The sequence below is a fragment of the Cavia porcellus genome, unplaced genomic scaffold, assembly GCF_034190915.1.
Source record: "Cavia porcellus strain 051 isolate PalLab524CR breed Dunkin Hartley unplaced genomic scaffold, mCavPor4.1 scaffold_10, whole genome shotgun sequence".
Lineage (NCBI taxonomy): Eukaryota > Metazoa > Chordata > Mammalia > Rodentia > Caviidae > Cavia > Cavia porcellus.
In genome coordinates this window covers 27,213,489-27,230,694 of record NW_026947493.1, presented here as the reverse complement: position 1 = coordinate 27,230,694, position 17,206 = coordinate 27,213,489, and the positions used below count along the sequence as shown (strand labels likewise).

The 17,206-nt window shown below is 42.0% G+C and overlaps 1 protein-coding gene across 1 annotated transcript in view; it reads left to right on the top strand.

Moving 5' to 3' along the window:
* The first annotated feature begins 1,199 nt into the window (after positions 1–1,199).
* Positions 1,200–17,206, top strand: part of Synpr (synaptoporin) — a 292,405-nt gene continuing 276,398 nt past the window's right edge. Inside the window, exons 1-2 of the mRNA XM_063257144.1 lie at positions 1,200–1,621; positions 1,750–1,815. Coding sequence (XP_063113214.1) covers positions 1,604–1,621; positions 1,750–1,815 — 84 coding nt within the window. The 5' untranslated portion in view covers positions 1,200–1,603. The remainder of the gene's footprint in view (positions 1,622–1,749; positions 1,816–17,206) is intronic.

Genomic DNA, 17,206 nt, shown 5'->3' with positions numbered 1-17,206 from the left:
TCATTTTCGTACACAATTTTGGCCTCCTGCCTCCCCTCCCAGACTCCACACTATTCCTTTCCACATTCCTTGCTTTCCAGATATCAAAAACTATCCTCCTCCATCCATGTGTTTGTACACGCACGCGCGCGCACACACACAGACGCACATAGCACACACTGCAAACCTTTTTGGCAAATCTCTGTAGTAAACAGATGGTCGGACTGTGTTGCTGGGAGACCAAACTCACCCACAGCATCCAGTCCAAAGACAGTGGAAAGGGGACACATTAGCTGCTGGGGGTAGCAGATAAGAGGATTTCTCTTTCTCTTCTTTTCTCCTTCTCCTCCCACCTCTTCTTTTTCTGATTCTTTGTTTTGTTTCAAGTTTATCTTCACTGAAACATTTGTATGACCAGTACAACCATGAGCAGGCCACTTCCCTTCAATAAGCCTTGGCTTCTTCATTTGAAAAATGGGGATAATAATGCCCCTAACCAGTATGTGTTTGGGGACTATCTATGAAATTATATTTATAAAGCCCTTAGTTCTGGCTCATAGAAAGAACTAAGTTTTGTTTGCTTGTTTATCGTCTTTGCTTATTTATTCATTTATTAATCATGTTTGGCAAAGTAAATCCACTAAGGGGGAGAGAAGTATGTACCAACCTCCTTTTAGTAAGTTGGGAGAAGAGTCTGAGGGTTTCTGGAGGGGAATCTCAGAGTCCTATTTGTGATTAATTGGGGGCTGGGGTGCTTCCTGTGGGGATCAGATCTTAGGCACAGGATCTCAGTGGAGACAGTTATGAGTTAGAAAGGATCTTGAATTTCAACGCCTGTGTCTTCCCGAGCTGTTTTCCCTGGGCTAACTCCAGCCTCATTTATCTTTTTTTTCCTTTAAAATGGGCATACCATTTTCTTCCTGGTCTTCCCCATGGTGGTGAGGATTGCCTGTGCGACCCGTGGAGTTTCTGCCCATCCCCTAGCAGGGCTTCCCACATCGTCCGGCTGTTTCCCTGGAGAAGACACTTCGTACCACGGTGCCGTCCAGGAAGTTTCCTCTGATGGTACCCAGCGTCCAGCACCGCCTGGCCACCTGGAGGACCGCCCAGCTGAGGGGACCGGATGATAGGCATGCATAGATTTTTGGCATTCAGAGTCCCCAAGGGTCACACACACAGCCCAGGGAAGACAGAAAAGCCTCTTCCGAGAGCCGAAACCGCCGTCGTGCTAACGGTGCCAGCCGTCTCCCCGGAGCAAAAGCCCCGAAGTTTCCTAGCGCCGAGGCCGCGGGAGCGCGCGGCCCTCGCAGGTCCGATGCGGGCCTCGCCCACCGCCTCGCTCGGCTCTGGCCAATGACAGCCTGCCGGGGACCCTGTCTCCAGCCGGCTCCGGGGCTGCCCGTCCCCTCCCCGGCTCCCGGCTCCTCCCTCCCCGCCCCTCCGGCTTCGCGCCTGGCGGGCGCGCGGGAGCACAGAGCTCACGGAGCCTCTGCGCGGCTCAGGGCACCCCGCTCCCCAGAGCCTGCCCGCCCGCCGCTCCCGGCCAGGGGCTGCCCCGCGCCGCGGTGCGGCCGCACCCCAATCTCCAGGCACCTTCGGCCGAGAAGGCGCGCGCGGGCGAGCGATGGACCCCGTGAGTCAGGTAGGGACCCGAGCTGGGCGGTCGGCCCCGGGGTGGCACGGTGTGGTGGGGTCCCCGCGACTCCGGAGAGGCGCCCCGGCCCTTTCCTCACGCTTCTGTTTTCTCTCTCCGATCTTCTGCTTCCACAGCTGGCCTCAGCGGGCACCTTCCGGGCGCTCAAGGAGCCGCTCGCCTTCCTGCGCGCCCTGGAGCTGGTGAGTAGCGGCCATGCGGGAGGGAACTGGGGGCGTCGGAGGGTGCTCTGTGCTCGGTTCTGAGATTCAGTTCGCTTTATTTCCTTCCACCTTTCCAAGGGGCCATTTCGGGGAGAGGGGAAGCTGGGGGCCGCGCTCGGAAGCTGGCGTGCGGTGGACCGCGCAGGGGCTGCCCAGAGACGCCTCTCCGGGAGGCGGGCAGGTGCTGGGGAGCTGCCCGGGGCGCAGCAGCTTTGGGCAGACGCTCGCGGGCGCAGGGCTGGGACACAGGACCAGGCTGAGCTGAGAGTGGCTGGAAGGTCTCAGTCCAGGCTGGAAAGTTGATCAGCCCTGGAACAGCTTCTCACCCAGGAGGGGACACAGGCAGCCATGGTCCTTCTCTGCAAGGCTGCTGAACATGCTGCTGTACCAAGACCTCCCTTTTTTGCTACAAAGTCTCTGTTCTAGTCAGTCCCCGAGGTCGCTTCTGATTTCCCCCAGAAGAACCCAGGAGTCGTCTTTGCGTAGCTTTCTCAGCAACTGGGCTGCAGAAAGTTATATGCCTCTCTGGTGTCCATGAAAACAAATCAGGCTGCCAGACCTGTGACACTGTTTCTGGCAGAGGAATGAGGCACAGAAAGGGTTATTCACAGGGCAGCAGGGCAGTGCCAGTGTCATAGGCTGGGATGATGGTTATTCAGAGTGAAATCTGCAGGTCACACATTGCTTCTTGCTAGAAGCTCTTAAAGGCAAGTGAACCTGTCTCAACAGAAAGTTCAAAGCCCGTCATGTAGCATTAATCACAGGACTAACTGTGATTTGCTGGAAAATTATGTAACAGACTGCTACACGTCCCAGCCCTTTGCTCCGGGGCCTGGGTCTGCACTGACTGCGCAACCATGATGCGCGTTTACATGTGCAGTCCATGAAATGATCATAAATGCCCGAATATGTCAATTGAATATTCATCAAGACAGCTTTTGGGAGGCTTGAACTACAGATCCTGAGCTAGGTAGTCTCATAATGTCTTTCTTACAGTCAAGTTAAACAAAGCAAGCAATGCTCACAGCCCAGGAAACTTTCAGTTGGCTTTCTCAGAAGTGTCCTCACATTTGTTCACTTAGCCGTTCAAGAAAGATTTCTATCAAAGAGTGGGATTTTTAAAAAAATCAAATAGTAACTCCATGGCCAAACCTTTCTGTTTCAACACAAAAGTCAAATATCTGACATGGTTTTCTGACATGACTTCTTCCTGTCCTACATTGTCTTTGGCCTACGACTTTAATCTGTGTTATCTCAGATTCTGTGACAACATAATTTTTACTACTGTTCACCACGTAGCCCCTGCTTTTGTATTTCAATGTGTGAAGTTGGAGTTTTGGACCTCAGATGCAAAGACTGAGACATTGGCTGCCGTAGGTGCTGCAGTTTAAGGAAGCTGGGTGGACATTCATGTTGAAGAGACGCCTTGAGCTGGACCAAAAAAAAAAAAAAAACTCTCCACTGGGGAGTCTGAGAAAATGTTTGTCTTTTACCTCAGTTTCAGTGTAAATTTTCCAGAGGAGACTGCCCTCGTGTATGCTTCTTCCCCTTCCTTCTACCCAAACTGAATGATTTACTTCATTCTTTCTGCCTGTGTAATTCATTCACTCATGAAAATACTGTGTCACACTGCATGCTAGGTTTTCTTTTTTTTTTTTTTTTCTGGAAAAGAGAGGAAGAGAATTGAAGTTACTGCCTATAAAATGTTCTCAGCCTTTTCTTTGAAAGATTCTAAGAGGGAAGGTCTTTTTGCTTGTAAATCAGTCATTACACTCTCATTTATCAAAGAAAAAATATATAATGGACAAAAAACATTAAGTCAGGTAAAGTAGTTGGTTGACCTTCTAAAATGAAGAGCCAAGTTTAAGATATGGGGCATGTGGTGTGCTGTCACCTGAGACTGTTTAGAGTAGCAGATAAAGGGAGAATATTCAGTATTTTACGAGTCCACAGTGCAAGAAGAGACACTCTGAGATAGCTTTTCTTGCAGATAATGTTAACGATGGGGAGTATGATCACTTAGTGTCATAAATATTTTTGCATGTCTCTGTCTCTTTCCAATAATTCTTTTTGTAGTACTTGATAACAGCAAATGATCAGCAAAAATTATAAATTGGTAATGAAAGACTATTCCTGGATTATCTGTTTCTGTGGAAGTTCTACAAAGCAATAGAGAGTAGCTTTAAAGTTGATCTTCTCCAATGTGTTTATGTTGCAATACTTCTTTCAGCATTTATATTGTAGAAATAAAAGTACGTATAAAAATACATTGTGTTAGTCCACTCAGGTTCCTATAACAAATCACCATAAACTGTGTTGTTCATAACCACAGAAATTTATCTCCCATGGTTTGAAGATTGCAAATCTGAGATCAAGTTGCTGGCAGATTTAGTGTCTGGCACAGGCCTGCCCTTGGGCTCACAAACCTTGTTGTTACCCTCACACAGCAGAAGCAAGGACTCCGGTCACTTCCATCATTTTTAAGGACACTAATCCTATTTTCAAGGCTCCAGACTTATGAGCAAATCCTTTCCCAAAGGCTCTGCTGTCTAACTGCATCACTTTGCAGGGTTTATATTTCAACATGTGAATTTTGAAGGTGATGAATTCAAAGATACTTACTGCAACATCATCTGTGATGGAAAGAATTGAAAATGACTAGTAAATCCATTCCATAAAATAATTAAAATGTAATTCATGCACATCGTGAAATATTATACTATCATTAACAGAATCAACTAATGCGCACTGACGTGGAGGTCAATACACTTACTGTGTTGCACATAATTATGAAAACAATGAGTTTTTTTTTCTGTGTTTGGCAAAATTGTTAAAGGAGAACAAAAACAAGATTCGTGCTTTTAATCAATGTGTGAATGATTTATTCAACCAGAGGGCCAAGGAATACATAGAGTACTATATGATGTTTGTAAGGAAAAAAAGGGGAAGCGTAGTTTTGTGTATGAGTATGTGTGTTACATAATTTGTATGAGCCTTGAGGAAAGCACAGAGGTATACTACTGAGCTAAAAAAAAATAGACTTTTTCATAAGGGTGTGATTGGTTGTGCAGGGGTAGAGAATGGGAAAGGCTGCAAAAGGATTGTGGTGTGCCAGCAGAAAGCTAGGCATATCACGCTGTTGTGCACTCATGTGCACAGGAGTGATTCTTAAGCATAACTCATACCTTAAATTATTTCCTATAAATAGACCACATGGTGGGTACTACCTCTAACGGCAGCACCTGCACTCTGCATAAAGGATGTACTTTACTTACGTGTTCTCTCCTTGGGAACAGCTCACGGACACAGTAGATTTAGTCTTAATAACATATCAAAGCCAAGCCTGGAGGGAAAAGCTTTAGCCAATTTCAAAGACTTTTCAGGCAAACCTTCTACATCCTTAATCTCCACTTAAATGAGGTCAGGGTTCTTTGGGTCAAAGCAGAATCTGAGGCACAGCATTGACTCTGGTGGCATTTCATTTATTCCCTAATGTTAGAGTGAATCCTGCAGATTTGGCCCATGCCAATGAAGCCCATGCCTAATGAGGCCCATGCCCTCATTAAGAGATGTTAAAAGTTTTTGATACAAATTTATTCTGTTTTCAGACTTACTCTGAATGACTACGCAGGTACAGGCCTGGGTTCTACCTCTCATTCTAATTTTGCTTTTCTCCTGTTTTGTCAGCATTTCATCTTTTTTATTTTTTTAACAACTATACCAGCACACTGTTTCTTTCCTCCACTCTGAAGAAGGCTGAAGTGGCGCCAGTGGATTTGTGTGAAATGGGAAGTGGGAGACCCAGCACAGCCACCCTGCACGGGACCACATGGCTGAGGTCATAAGAGCACTGAGTGAACTCCACCTTCCCAGTGTGATGCTTGCTTAGCTTGCATGGTCCTCCAACATGGCACTGCAGCTCCGAAGTCTGCTCTTACAGAGTCACCTGCTGGGTCAGCATCCAGGTTCCACCAGCCCTTATGCTTAGACATCCAACCCCAATATGTCTATAGCATTTCTGCTAGAGTACTTGGACTTGGTGCTTCTGGTCTGTCTCTCTGCCATCCCACAGAGGCCAGTCAATCCAAAGAAGATACAGTGTGTGTGAGCAAGCAGATGTCCGTTTAATTTCAGTGGAGGCACTAGCAATTCTATAGCTTTCATTCTTGAGCTGTTTTCCAGCAAGCATCATACCTTCCTTGATATTAATAATAGAATGTGTCATTCATGTTATGGACAACAGTGAATTAGTTTAATACAATATAATATATAACAGCCACCCTTTTGTACTCTTAATGAGGAAAGTGATAATAGCACATTCCTGGCACAAGTGTCACATATGAATGTACATTACAGTGATTTCCACGTGTCATTGTGTATCTGTACACCTGCCATACCATCAGGACACTCAGTAATTCTAACCAACCCATAGGAAAAAGATTGTAAGCCAGGATCTGAGCAGTTTCACCCCAGACTGTACCCCCTTGAAAGTCACACATGGTGGGCACCTACCTGGATCTTATCCCTAATCCTCAAAGAGATTTTAAAAGGCAGCTGGCATCTATGGGGCCATGTTTATCTCACCCAGTGAGATATGTATCTCCTTTTCCAAAAATGCCAAGAAGCATTTGTATTTAAACGTAACTGCAACAGACATCAGTTGTGTTTTACATGTGCCTTTCTTTCTTGTTGCCTACTAATCAACCAAGAGAGGGTAAATTTCAAGGAGAAAACTCATATGTTTTCATTTAAAATAAGCACAAAAAGACTTTGTTTACAAAGTGATAACTTAATCTCATTTCATGGTCATTTCTTTATTGTTAAAAATACCTATGCATAAGACAACGCTTTTTTGTCTAAGTATGAACAACATGGGGAATTTTAACATAAAACATTTAAATCATGAGCAACAATCTGCCATTGAGGGCTTGATGTAGTTTAAGGCTACATTAATTATAACTCCTAGCCTTTCAATTACTGACAAACACCATATGCAGTTGGGATATGAATCCTATGCACACAATAAAAGAGCACCTCCCCACTGATTTGGTAGAATCAGCACTTAACACATTTCTATGCTTGTTGAGATACTTGGTGCTTGACCCCACAAGTGTAGAAGAGAGAAGAGTCAGGAATATTTCTTGTGGGTTTCAATCTATGTTAATTCTTCGCTAGCTTGGTTACATGGGGTAAGTTATTTTATTTACTTGACTTCATTTTTGTCACCCATTAGATAGAACTAATAGTAATTACCACTTTAAATGGTTACATAATAATTGACAAAATAGTCTAAAGTACTTCATACAGCTCCTGTATGAAGGTGCTGAATAAATTATTATGCATACCATGATGATTCCAATGATTATGATGATGAGGAGGAAGACAAAAGTGGAAATCAGAGAGTAATTTAGAACATTGTGGCTAACTTCTTGCAAGTCAAAGTCTTTGGAAGGCTCTGAAATAGGAAACGCAAATTCACACTTGCTCAGAACTTTTTTTTTTTTTTTCCGTACTGGGAGTTGAACTCAGGACCTTGTGCTTGCCAGGCACGTGCTGTGCCACTGAACTATATCCTCACTCTCTGCTCACAACTCTTTTGAGTCAGTGTTTCTTTAGTCTTCTAGATGGAGGGCCCTGGTGTTGCTAGGTATAATTTTATCATAGCCTAAGTGACCGCCAGGACCTGATCCTTGGAATACTCACGCTGGGCAGAATTTTCCAGAGAGTTCTGTGTTGAACCTGAAGGAGATCTAGTAGAAAAACTGTAGGCTCTTGGCCTTTAGAGATTGTTTTGGAGAACTAGGGAAAAAACTTCTTTTGATCTTCTCAAATCATAGTCCATAGGTATTTGCCTGCATGTGAAAGTGTTACAGTGTGCCCAGTGGATAAATGTCTTGGAGAGTCAGCTATTGGAAAGTATTGACCACTTGCTCCTGACCTTTGGGAGTCTCCCAGATGGGAACAGGATAAGAGCCCTAGGCCTGTGGTGAAGTAGAGACAACATCCTTAGTTCTTTGATGACCAGAGAGTTCACATCTCTTCCCAACCCAGGCAGAGGACAGCCAAAGAAAAGTCAGAATATAACAGGAAGCCTGTGTGGTGAGACCCAATCTCTGCCTCCTGGAGGGTGGAATTCTCCCCAGCGATTCTCCACCCTCTGACCTCATTCCATTCCCCTAGGTCTTGGAACAAAGCTGCAGCTGAAACTAACCAATCAGCCAAACTTGCTGATGTTTCCTGCTGGTCTCATGGACTTTTTGTTTGCAAATCCTGCTGGTCTCATGGACTTTTTGTTTGCAAATGACAGTTCCTCTGCTTGGCACACTCTCTGTCTCTCTTGTCATCTGGCCTCACGTAGCTGGTGAGCTCTTCTTCTTTGAGATGTCAGTATGGATATCACAGTAGGTCTTGCTAGAGGAGGCCAACATTGTGATGAATCCCAGAGTACACTTGACAATGCCAGACCTACAATCTACCTCCTCAGCTGGACTGAATGCTGCGTAAGGAGAGGGATCTGGTTTGTCTCACTCAAGGCAAATTCTAAGTGCTACGATCAAATAAGAGCTGACTCCAGGAGCATCCACAAATCCTCCAGCACAGAATAGATGCTTAGTAAACATTTGTTCAAGGAAGTGAAGGAAGAGAGGAAAAAGAATAAAGAATGTGTAAATGAATTCTAGAGGGCATGGTGGGTATAGTGTAAATGGCTCTTTATGGATCCCCTTGTGAGTAGAAACTATAAGGCCTCCCATCAAAGTAACTGTTTAGCCACGAGTTTTAGTTACAGAGGGGATTAACTCACATAGGTTGACTAAACTGTCATGGAAGGAACAGTGTCGCCAGGATGCCTGCTGTGTGATAATGGAGGAGAATGCTCACAGAAGTAAACAAGCAAGTCTGTGGCCATACCACCCTGCAGGCACCTGATCCCATCTGATCTCAGAAACTAAGTAAGGTCAGGCCTGGTTAGCATTGAGTGGGAAAAATAAATGTGAAAGGCCTGAAAACAGGCCTCATATCTGGGGTTAGTGGAAGGGAGCAGAAAGAATGCATTGTTGAGGTGGCACTGTTATTGTGTGTCAGGCACAAGGTGGCCTGTTCTCTCTGCATGTCTGCTTTTTCATCCCCACATATTATTTCCATGATTCTTTTCTGATTCCTCAGGAAGGAAGATGATTGCTTCAGCTAGTAGTTTTTTTAACTTTGGATGCAGCTGTCAGCCCCAGGCCACATCATCAGTCGATAGATAGTCTATGGATTAGTTGTTATGGGTCAAATGCCTACTGCCATCTAGTCACTTGTGGCCTGAATAAAAAGGGTAATGAGTGTCCGAACCTTCCCCTAAAGACTATGGGAACAGTGAGAGAGACAATCCTTTGGGTCAGGGCACAGTGAGAGGTCTACATGTCTATTTGAAGCATAGGTGACTCTTCCAACAGTGTGCCACTCATTAAAGAAATTTTTGGAAATTTTTTTGGAAATTTTTTTCAACTAGTTGTTATGGTTAGATCCAAAATATGCTCCAGAAGTCTCACTTGCTCAGAGGTAGGGCTTTTGGAAGATGACTGGAGCTTGGGGGATTAACCACTGATAAATTCATGGCTCACGGTGCTGTTTATGAGTTGGGGCCTGGTTGGATGTGGTCAGCGGGGGTATATATTGGATGTGTGTATTCTTGTCCCTGGTCCCCCTTCTTCCCTCTTCCTGGATGCCATGAATTAAACAGCTTTCTTCTGCTCCACCTTTTCACCGTGGCATTTCTGCCTTGGAGCCAGTCAGCCATGGCTGAATCCTCTTGACACTGAGCCAGAAGAAACCTCATTTCCTGTAAGTTGTGTGTTTTGGATATTTCGACCCAGTGAAGAAAGTCATTACTCAGAGTGACCAATAAACTGCTGTTAACAGCTCTGAAATTTGGAAATAGTGCTCTTAAATTTCTTTCTGCTTCAAGGAGCATTTGGTAGATTTCCACAGGTAAAATTATCCATGGCTGCATCTTTGGCTTTGCTTGTTTACACCATTCTGTTCTTCAGTTGAGCAGTTTTTTTCTGAAAGGTTTGATGGGGTTTTGCATAGTGATGAGAACAGCTACTGAACAGGTGCCCTCAAACCCATAGGTTCTGCATCTTTATTCCTATATAAGTACATTAATTCATTTCTGGCTATTAATGTTAGAAGACCACACATCCGTGTGTGTGTGTGTGTGTGTGTGTGTGTGTGTGTTTACTAATATAGCACAAAATAGATTACTCATGGAAGAATCACTGGTTTGCCTCATGTGATAGAAGCTATTTTGTTCCAAGAAGGGAAAACAAGAAATTGGTGAATAAGTAAAAACTTCTGTAAAATGTGGAGAGCTGCATGGGCTTAAAAGAGCTTGAGTTTGGAATCTGTCTTATGCTAGAATTCTTACTCTTATTTCCAGCCATGAGGTGTCAAGCAGATTTCATACTCTGATCCTCAGGGGCCCCATAACCATCAAATGAGGGTCAAAAAGACTCACATGTTTTTATCACTTGTGAGGGTTAGGACAATGGTAACAAATCCTCCAGCAATGTCTAGTTCACACTGGAGTTCCCTACTGTCACTGAGCAAGAGGTTGTTTGTGATGATGATGTTTCTGTAAATCTAGTTAATTCTTCTGAAGTTTAAATGTAGTTTAAATGGTATAAACATAGTTTGCTCAATATGTACTATCTTTATTCTTATTGAGAAGATGTTGATTGTGAGATGATCTTAAGCTATGAACAAATAGGATTAACACTAGTATGTAAAGACATTTTGCTAATGATATACTTTTTTAATACATTATGTACATACATTTGATTTTACATTACCTTATGAAGAAATAAAATAATCTTTTTTAAACAAATGGGAAATGTAAACCATTGGTTCAAAGTCATGTGATAGAACCAGAATTTGAATCTATACAATTGGATACCAGATTCTTTGCTGATAATCATTTCTCTGCATTTTCTCCACCCACTAGCAGTGAGGACTGATTTATCCCTAGGTCTTGGTCTTAAATAATTTCTCCATTGTAAATATCTGAGGAAAAGAAATGTATATGTATTATATATGTCATATAATATATAGTATATAAAACTATATGCTTACATACATATATACTTCATATGGACAGTGAGAACAATATGAATTTTAAAATTTCCTTGCGTTTCCAGTTCAGTTCCCTATCTACCGATTCATGTGATCAGAGAACAAAGCAAAACTTAAATGTTCTCATAATGAGTAGGAATGTCTAAATCTTCTCAGAGACTTTTCTGTTTCTCAAAAATACTTGCATTTTGACTTGAGAGAGTATTTTAAGTATATAGTATATGTTTTCTAACAAAATATTCACATATTAATACCTTCTACAAAGAGATTGAAATTAAAAACTTGCTGTTGATGCATGCCTGGAAAGACCTCTGTATACGTCAGAAAGGATCTAGATGTTTAGCAAGGTCATGAATATTTAAATTCTTTTTGATGTTTGGCAAATTGGACTAATCAGGTTACATCATGGATGATGGAGGTGAATATTTTCTGCATGCTGAGTGTATGTGAACTGCTGTTCTTGGATTTGTTATTTCGGAGGATTTGTGTGCCAAATAAAAAGATTCACCTCATGCCCATCTGGTCCACCATGAGAGTGCTTGGCTGGGTTCATTTGATGATTTCACCGGATGGCCCTGCCTTACCCGATAGACAGTTGGCCCTCCTGTTGGGTCTTTCCTGAAGCAGAGTCCAGGAAAACTGAGAAGATGGGGTTTGGATGGAAGAGTAACACTAGAAAGTTACAAGGCAGAAGCCCATGATCTGAGTGAAGTGCAGTGATCTTGAGAGGCATCTGAACTGGAAAAGGGCATGGCTGGGTGAGTAGACCGATATTTGTGATTTAGAAAATGCTAGATTTGGAAACACATGAGTTTGGGTTTAATCTAGTTCATGGGCAAACTTCACTGAGCCTCGAGATTCTTAGGAATTTTACTGATAACAAAGATGAGTTCGAGCAACAGAAATGGATTAATGTCTGAGAAACCTTGGGCAGATTCCTTACTCCGTCATTTTTTGAACTCTACAAGGGAAATGAACATGTCTAACACAGAGTGACAGAATAAAAAAGGAGCCAAAGTGCACAAAAGTTCCCATCTAAGGATTTAGTAAATGGTGACTGCCCCTCAATCTAGAAATCTAAAGCTCAGGGACCGGAGGACTCTGATGTGAGTGACGTTGCTAAGCTACCTTTTCCATGTCCATCTACTACATAAAGCAGTTCTTTGAGGAAATGGGGGGAAGATATATTTTCAGGTTTCCTATCTATCAACTAAAATTTGCATAAGAACTGTTGTCAGACTCATAGATTCTATTTAAAGGAACATAATTGAAAGAAAAACATGACTACTTACATAATCACTTAAATAATCCAGGATATGTATTTGAAATTTATTTTAAAAACATGTATATGCATATTTGGTTTAAAAAGAATGTGCATGAAATAGGCAACAACATTAAACTCTAACTAGTGTGAGGGAAAAGACTGTGTTTACTAGCAACAATAGGTACATTCAAAATGTAAATATTGTTTTCTTTGTCTTTCAGGAGAAAGAGTAGATAGTGGTGGTGAGTGTTTTGGACAAGCTATTTAAAACCATTTCATGTATAAATAATATGTTTAGTAATTAAAATCACAAAGTAAGCGAAGTTTATTCAATAAAAATCACCCAGTATTCTTCTAGTGAAACATAACTAAACTTAATGTTTTGAAAAATACTTCAGATGTGTGCAAATAGTTTCTTTCCTGCAGAAATGATGCACTTATCTTGCGAGGGCTGCATATATTCAAAAAAATACAGTCATGTTCTACATGAGGACATTTGCAAGGATGGTCTATAATACTGGTCCTACAGAGGATTATTTTGCAAGGGACACAGTAATTGTCTCAGTTCGTATGAGAAACCCTAGCATATTTTCACACAATGACAAAACCATCTAACAAGTCCCTTCTCAGACAGGTCCCTGATGCTAAGACATGCCTGATCTTACCACACACTGAGTAACTTCTATAGAGAACACTTTCCAGTCCTCATCTCAGTCTGGGAAATTTATCTTTGTAATCTTATGGAAAGATTATTAGAATCCTACTGAGTTAACTGCAGTCTACCACTTACAATGCGATACATGTCGAGAATGAAGACACTAAGGCATATTTGCAGTTGTGGGGAGCCAAGTGGGAAGTCCTAAGTCCAGGTAGGGTGATGGCTAACTACAATAAAGGCCTGAACCCAGTGTGAAACCTGGGTTTTATTAATTTGTGATGAGGAGAGTGGCTTGGGGATGAGTGACAGTGGGAATGATGGGAAATACATGAGTGCCATGAGCTGGCTTAGGGAAGCCTGAAATCACCTCTGCAATATCCAGAGAGATATGCAGAAAAAGTGATCTGCAAAACGCACTTCAAGGTAATGTCTAATGTTTTGGGGTTGGTGCTTCAGCTCTGATGGGTAATTTTTATGCTCTGAGAAATTATTGAGTTGATCCCAGCGTGGAGCTTGGCTCTCCCCACCTGACTCGCACATGCTTCTTGGGTGCTATTGGGCAGGAAAACACTGATCAGTTGCCAGCACCTCTGCTAGACCCATATGCATTGCTTGAAGCCAACTGAGAGGATAGGGACAAAATTTAGCTAGATGTGTACATATGAATCCATAGCAATAGGGCCAGGTTTAGCCAAAATGGAGATAATTGCTCTTATTTCAAGGAGAGTCATCCGGGTGGTCCTCCACAGGCTTCGACAGCCAAAAAACATTGTCTTAGAGTTCTGGAGGCTGCAAGTCTGAGATCAAGTGTAGGCAATGTTAATGTCTTCTAAAGCTCACGAGGAAGTCTGTCTTGTGCCTCTTACTAGTTTCTGGTGTTTGGAGACAACCTTGAGTGTTCTTTGATTTATAGATGATGCCTTACTCCAGTCTTTGCCTTCTCCATTATGTAGCATTATATGTGTGTGTCTCTGTGTGTCAGTCTCTGTATCTATGTGCAAACATTCCCTTTTAATATGACATATTTAATTAGGCACCTGCCCCTCTCCAAGAAGCCCTCCTCTTATTGGATGATCATATCTAGATGACCCTGCTTCCAAAAATGGTCATATTTTGAGTACTAGGAGTTTGGACTTCCAACATATGAATCTTCTCAGGGGTGACAGAGACACAATTCAACCTGAAATAAATGATTCTTAGAATATGCACCATTTTGTCATCTGCTCCCCCCCTTTAGTATACTGTGAATTTTATTTCCATGCCACTTTATAAAAATTGTTCTCCGTAATTTTGATGATCATGTTACACTGTAGACATGTTCCTGAGATTAATTTCCAAGCTAGATAGTTTTCAGGTATATATATGTACTTTTAAAGCTGCAAGGAACTCCTCCTTAAAATAAATATTCTTCGTATCTCTATTATTATTAATTTAGTTTGTAGATGTTGAATTTCTGGCTGAAAATGTGACACATTTTTAGGCAAGTGAAAGAATTGCCAAATTGGCCTCCATTGTTGTGGTACCAGAATTTTCAGTTAAATGTCTTTCCAGCATGAGAGGTAGACATGAAGCCTTGGTGGGACTTATACTTTCATTCTGTAGTGAGTTTATGTATTTATTCATTACAAGTATTTTATTCTGGTTTTGACTTGAAAATATGTTAATAAGCAGAATAAATGTATAAAGCAATAGTCAGGCTTTCAGACTCATGATGTGGTTAATGTGAACTTTTATATAAGCTGCAACTTTGGAGACCAGCTCATGTGGAAAAGTCTCAAGACTATGCCACATTTGGAGATTATTTAGACTGCTGCTTCCTGGCTTGGACAAAGAGGCAAATAATTGGTTTTCTCTGACTCATTATATAGCACTAGGTATAGTTTTTAGAATTTCAAAGGTAACTACTATTGTTATAAATGTTTTATAATATATATTTACCATTCTGTTTGTGTTTAGTTTTCCTATTACACTTCTTTACCCTATTTTATCCTAAGTAACACATAATTTCACTTCCTTTAAGACTCATATTGGCCCACATTCAATGCCTTTCTAAAATTCCAGTTTATATAACCGTGTGTGTGCCTGGTGCAGACACACACATATTTTTGCCCTATTTACTTTGGAGATGGACCTGAGGCACTTGGAACATGAACAATACTTTTGTGAGAAAGGCAAAGCGGGTGGAGGACTACTGTGCCATTGAAGCATCTGAGGCATACCTGTCTTGATCGGAGAACACCCTACCAATACAATAAAATTAGTAACAGCTGCCTTTCCTACTGCCATGGCCTATGTTTCTTGGATCACATTCCTGAACACACTTGCTATTAACTGAAATAAAATCATGGATGCACTCTGATTTTGCCTCTGATGCTGCTATTTTGGGTCAAGTCGCCCTCTCTGTGAATTAAAATCACAGTTGTTAACATTTATTATATACTTAATGTGTGCCAGGCCTTATGCTATTTTCTGCTCTTTAATTCAAACAACTCCATTAAAATGTGTCAACATCAGTAAGAGTCAGAGAGAAATTCTTCAAAGAATCCTGGTATTTACTTGGGAATAGCAGAGCAGTGTAGTGGGAATGGATATGCCACAGGAAATAATCAAGAGCATTTCAAGGAGGATGAGAACAAAAGGAATTTTAAAGTGCAAAATGAAGAGGATTACATAGGTATTTGAAAACAAAAATCTTTGCTACAAGAACTGATAACAGTATGGTACCAGTCTGAGATTTAACAGTTGCTGGGATAATGTCCTTGCACAAGTAAATGTGTAAGATTGTGGCAGCCTTTTGTGCAAGCTCGTAGTTCCAGTAGGTTCTTTTGTGAGTTATATCACACAAGCCTGAGAAAGAAGTCTTCCTTCGTATCCTTCTTGTATCATCCTGCTTTTATTTATTTATTTTAATCGACACAAATGACTCTGTTTTGACTCATGGGACTTTCAAAAATAAATGCATTGTTACTACACTTCTGTTTTGAACAGAATCAGAGAAGGCTTAGAAAAATAAGCAAGGTTTAAGTGTGTACATTTGAGAATCATGGAGCTGAGAGCTGATCCCATGCCTATTGAGCTTGACAAAGATCCCAGGAGCTTAATCTAGAAGTACAAGAGGAAGAAAGGTTCTGCTTCTGTCCTGGAGAACTGAACTGTATAAAAGAGCCAGGACGTTACATGAAAAAATGCAACATGGAAGTGGTCCATTTGGTGGAATCTACTTAGTATCCTTCTCCTTTGGGTGATGGATTCTGTTATGCACAGGTACACCCAAATTTTTAAGTTCTCTGGGCAGGTAAAAGGCAAGCACTTTTTTTTCTTACAAAAAGTCTTGGTAAGATAACAAATGTTTTTATTTTATGTGAATTGATTTTACTTTTGTAGAACCACAGTTGGCTGGGCAACTGATGGAAAATATTTAGAAAAAAGTCATGGCATTGAGGGCTTCCTGATTTGTCTGTTAACAATTTCCCTATCACCCTACTCCAACTTCATCTACTTGTAAAAATGCAAAGTTCTAGGGCTTGTGAACTTTTGTTTTATTGAGTTATTGTAGGAGACGGCGTCTCCTCCTGTGGTCTGCCTGTGAAGAATAAGGTGATGGACCCAGTGCCATCTGACTAGTAAATGTTGGGGCCAGCATGCGAACCATGCTGCCCAGGCAGGTAATGCAAGGAAGAATCAGGAAGCAGGCTGCCCTAGGGATAAGAGGTGTGGCACACTAAACCTGATTTTCTACTCGTAGCAGTACTTGCTTCCATGGCAGCACTTGTTACCACCTCTATGGTGACACAGTTCTAATATGTACACGTATTTCCACTCTTAGAGGGGAGAACAAAAGTTAAGAATCTTGGCACTAATATTACAAGGCTTTGTTGGCTTGTTTGTTTTGCTGTGCCAAATTCAAACCGAGAGCCTTTGCATTCTAGGCAAGTGCTCTATGTCCGGTTATATCCTCTCTCCTGAGAAATTTTAACGTCAGGAATATTTTTCCATTTTTTAAGCATCATCAGGCCCACCCACAGAGCTGGCTGGTATCTGGATAGCTGCTGCAGACTCCAGTTTGCTCCTCAGGCACCATAGTCCCTTGGGCCCCGGAGCTGCCGGGTCTCTGGACCACTTCTTCCTGCACAGGAGCTGCTTGTTTGAGGGAGGAATGAGACATCAACCTTAGCTTTGTTCTTAAAGTGAAGGACTTAGTGGAGCCAAAGGCTCCTTTGTCTTCCTTCAGATAAAATGCAAGATGTTCTCATTAGATATTTAGAAATAATTAAAATGTAGGAATTATGTCTTGGGTCCAAACTTCAGGGGGAATGGAAGTGGTGGTTTGT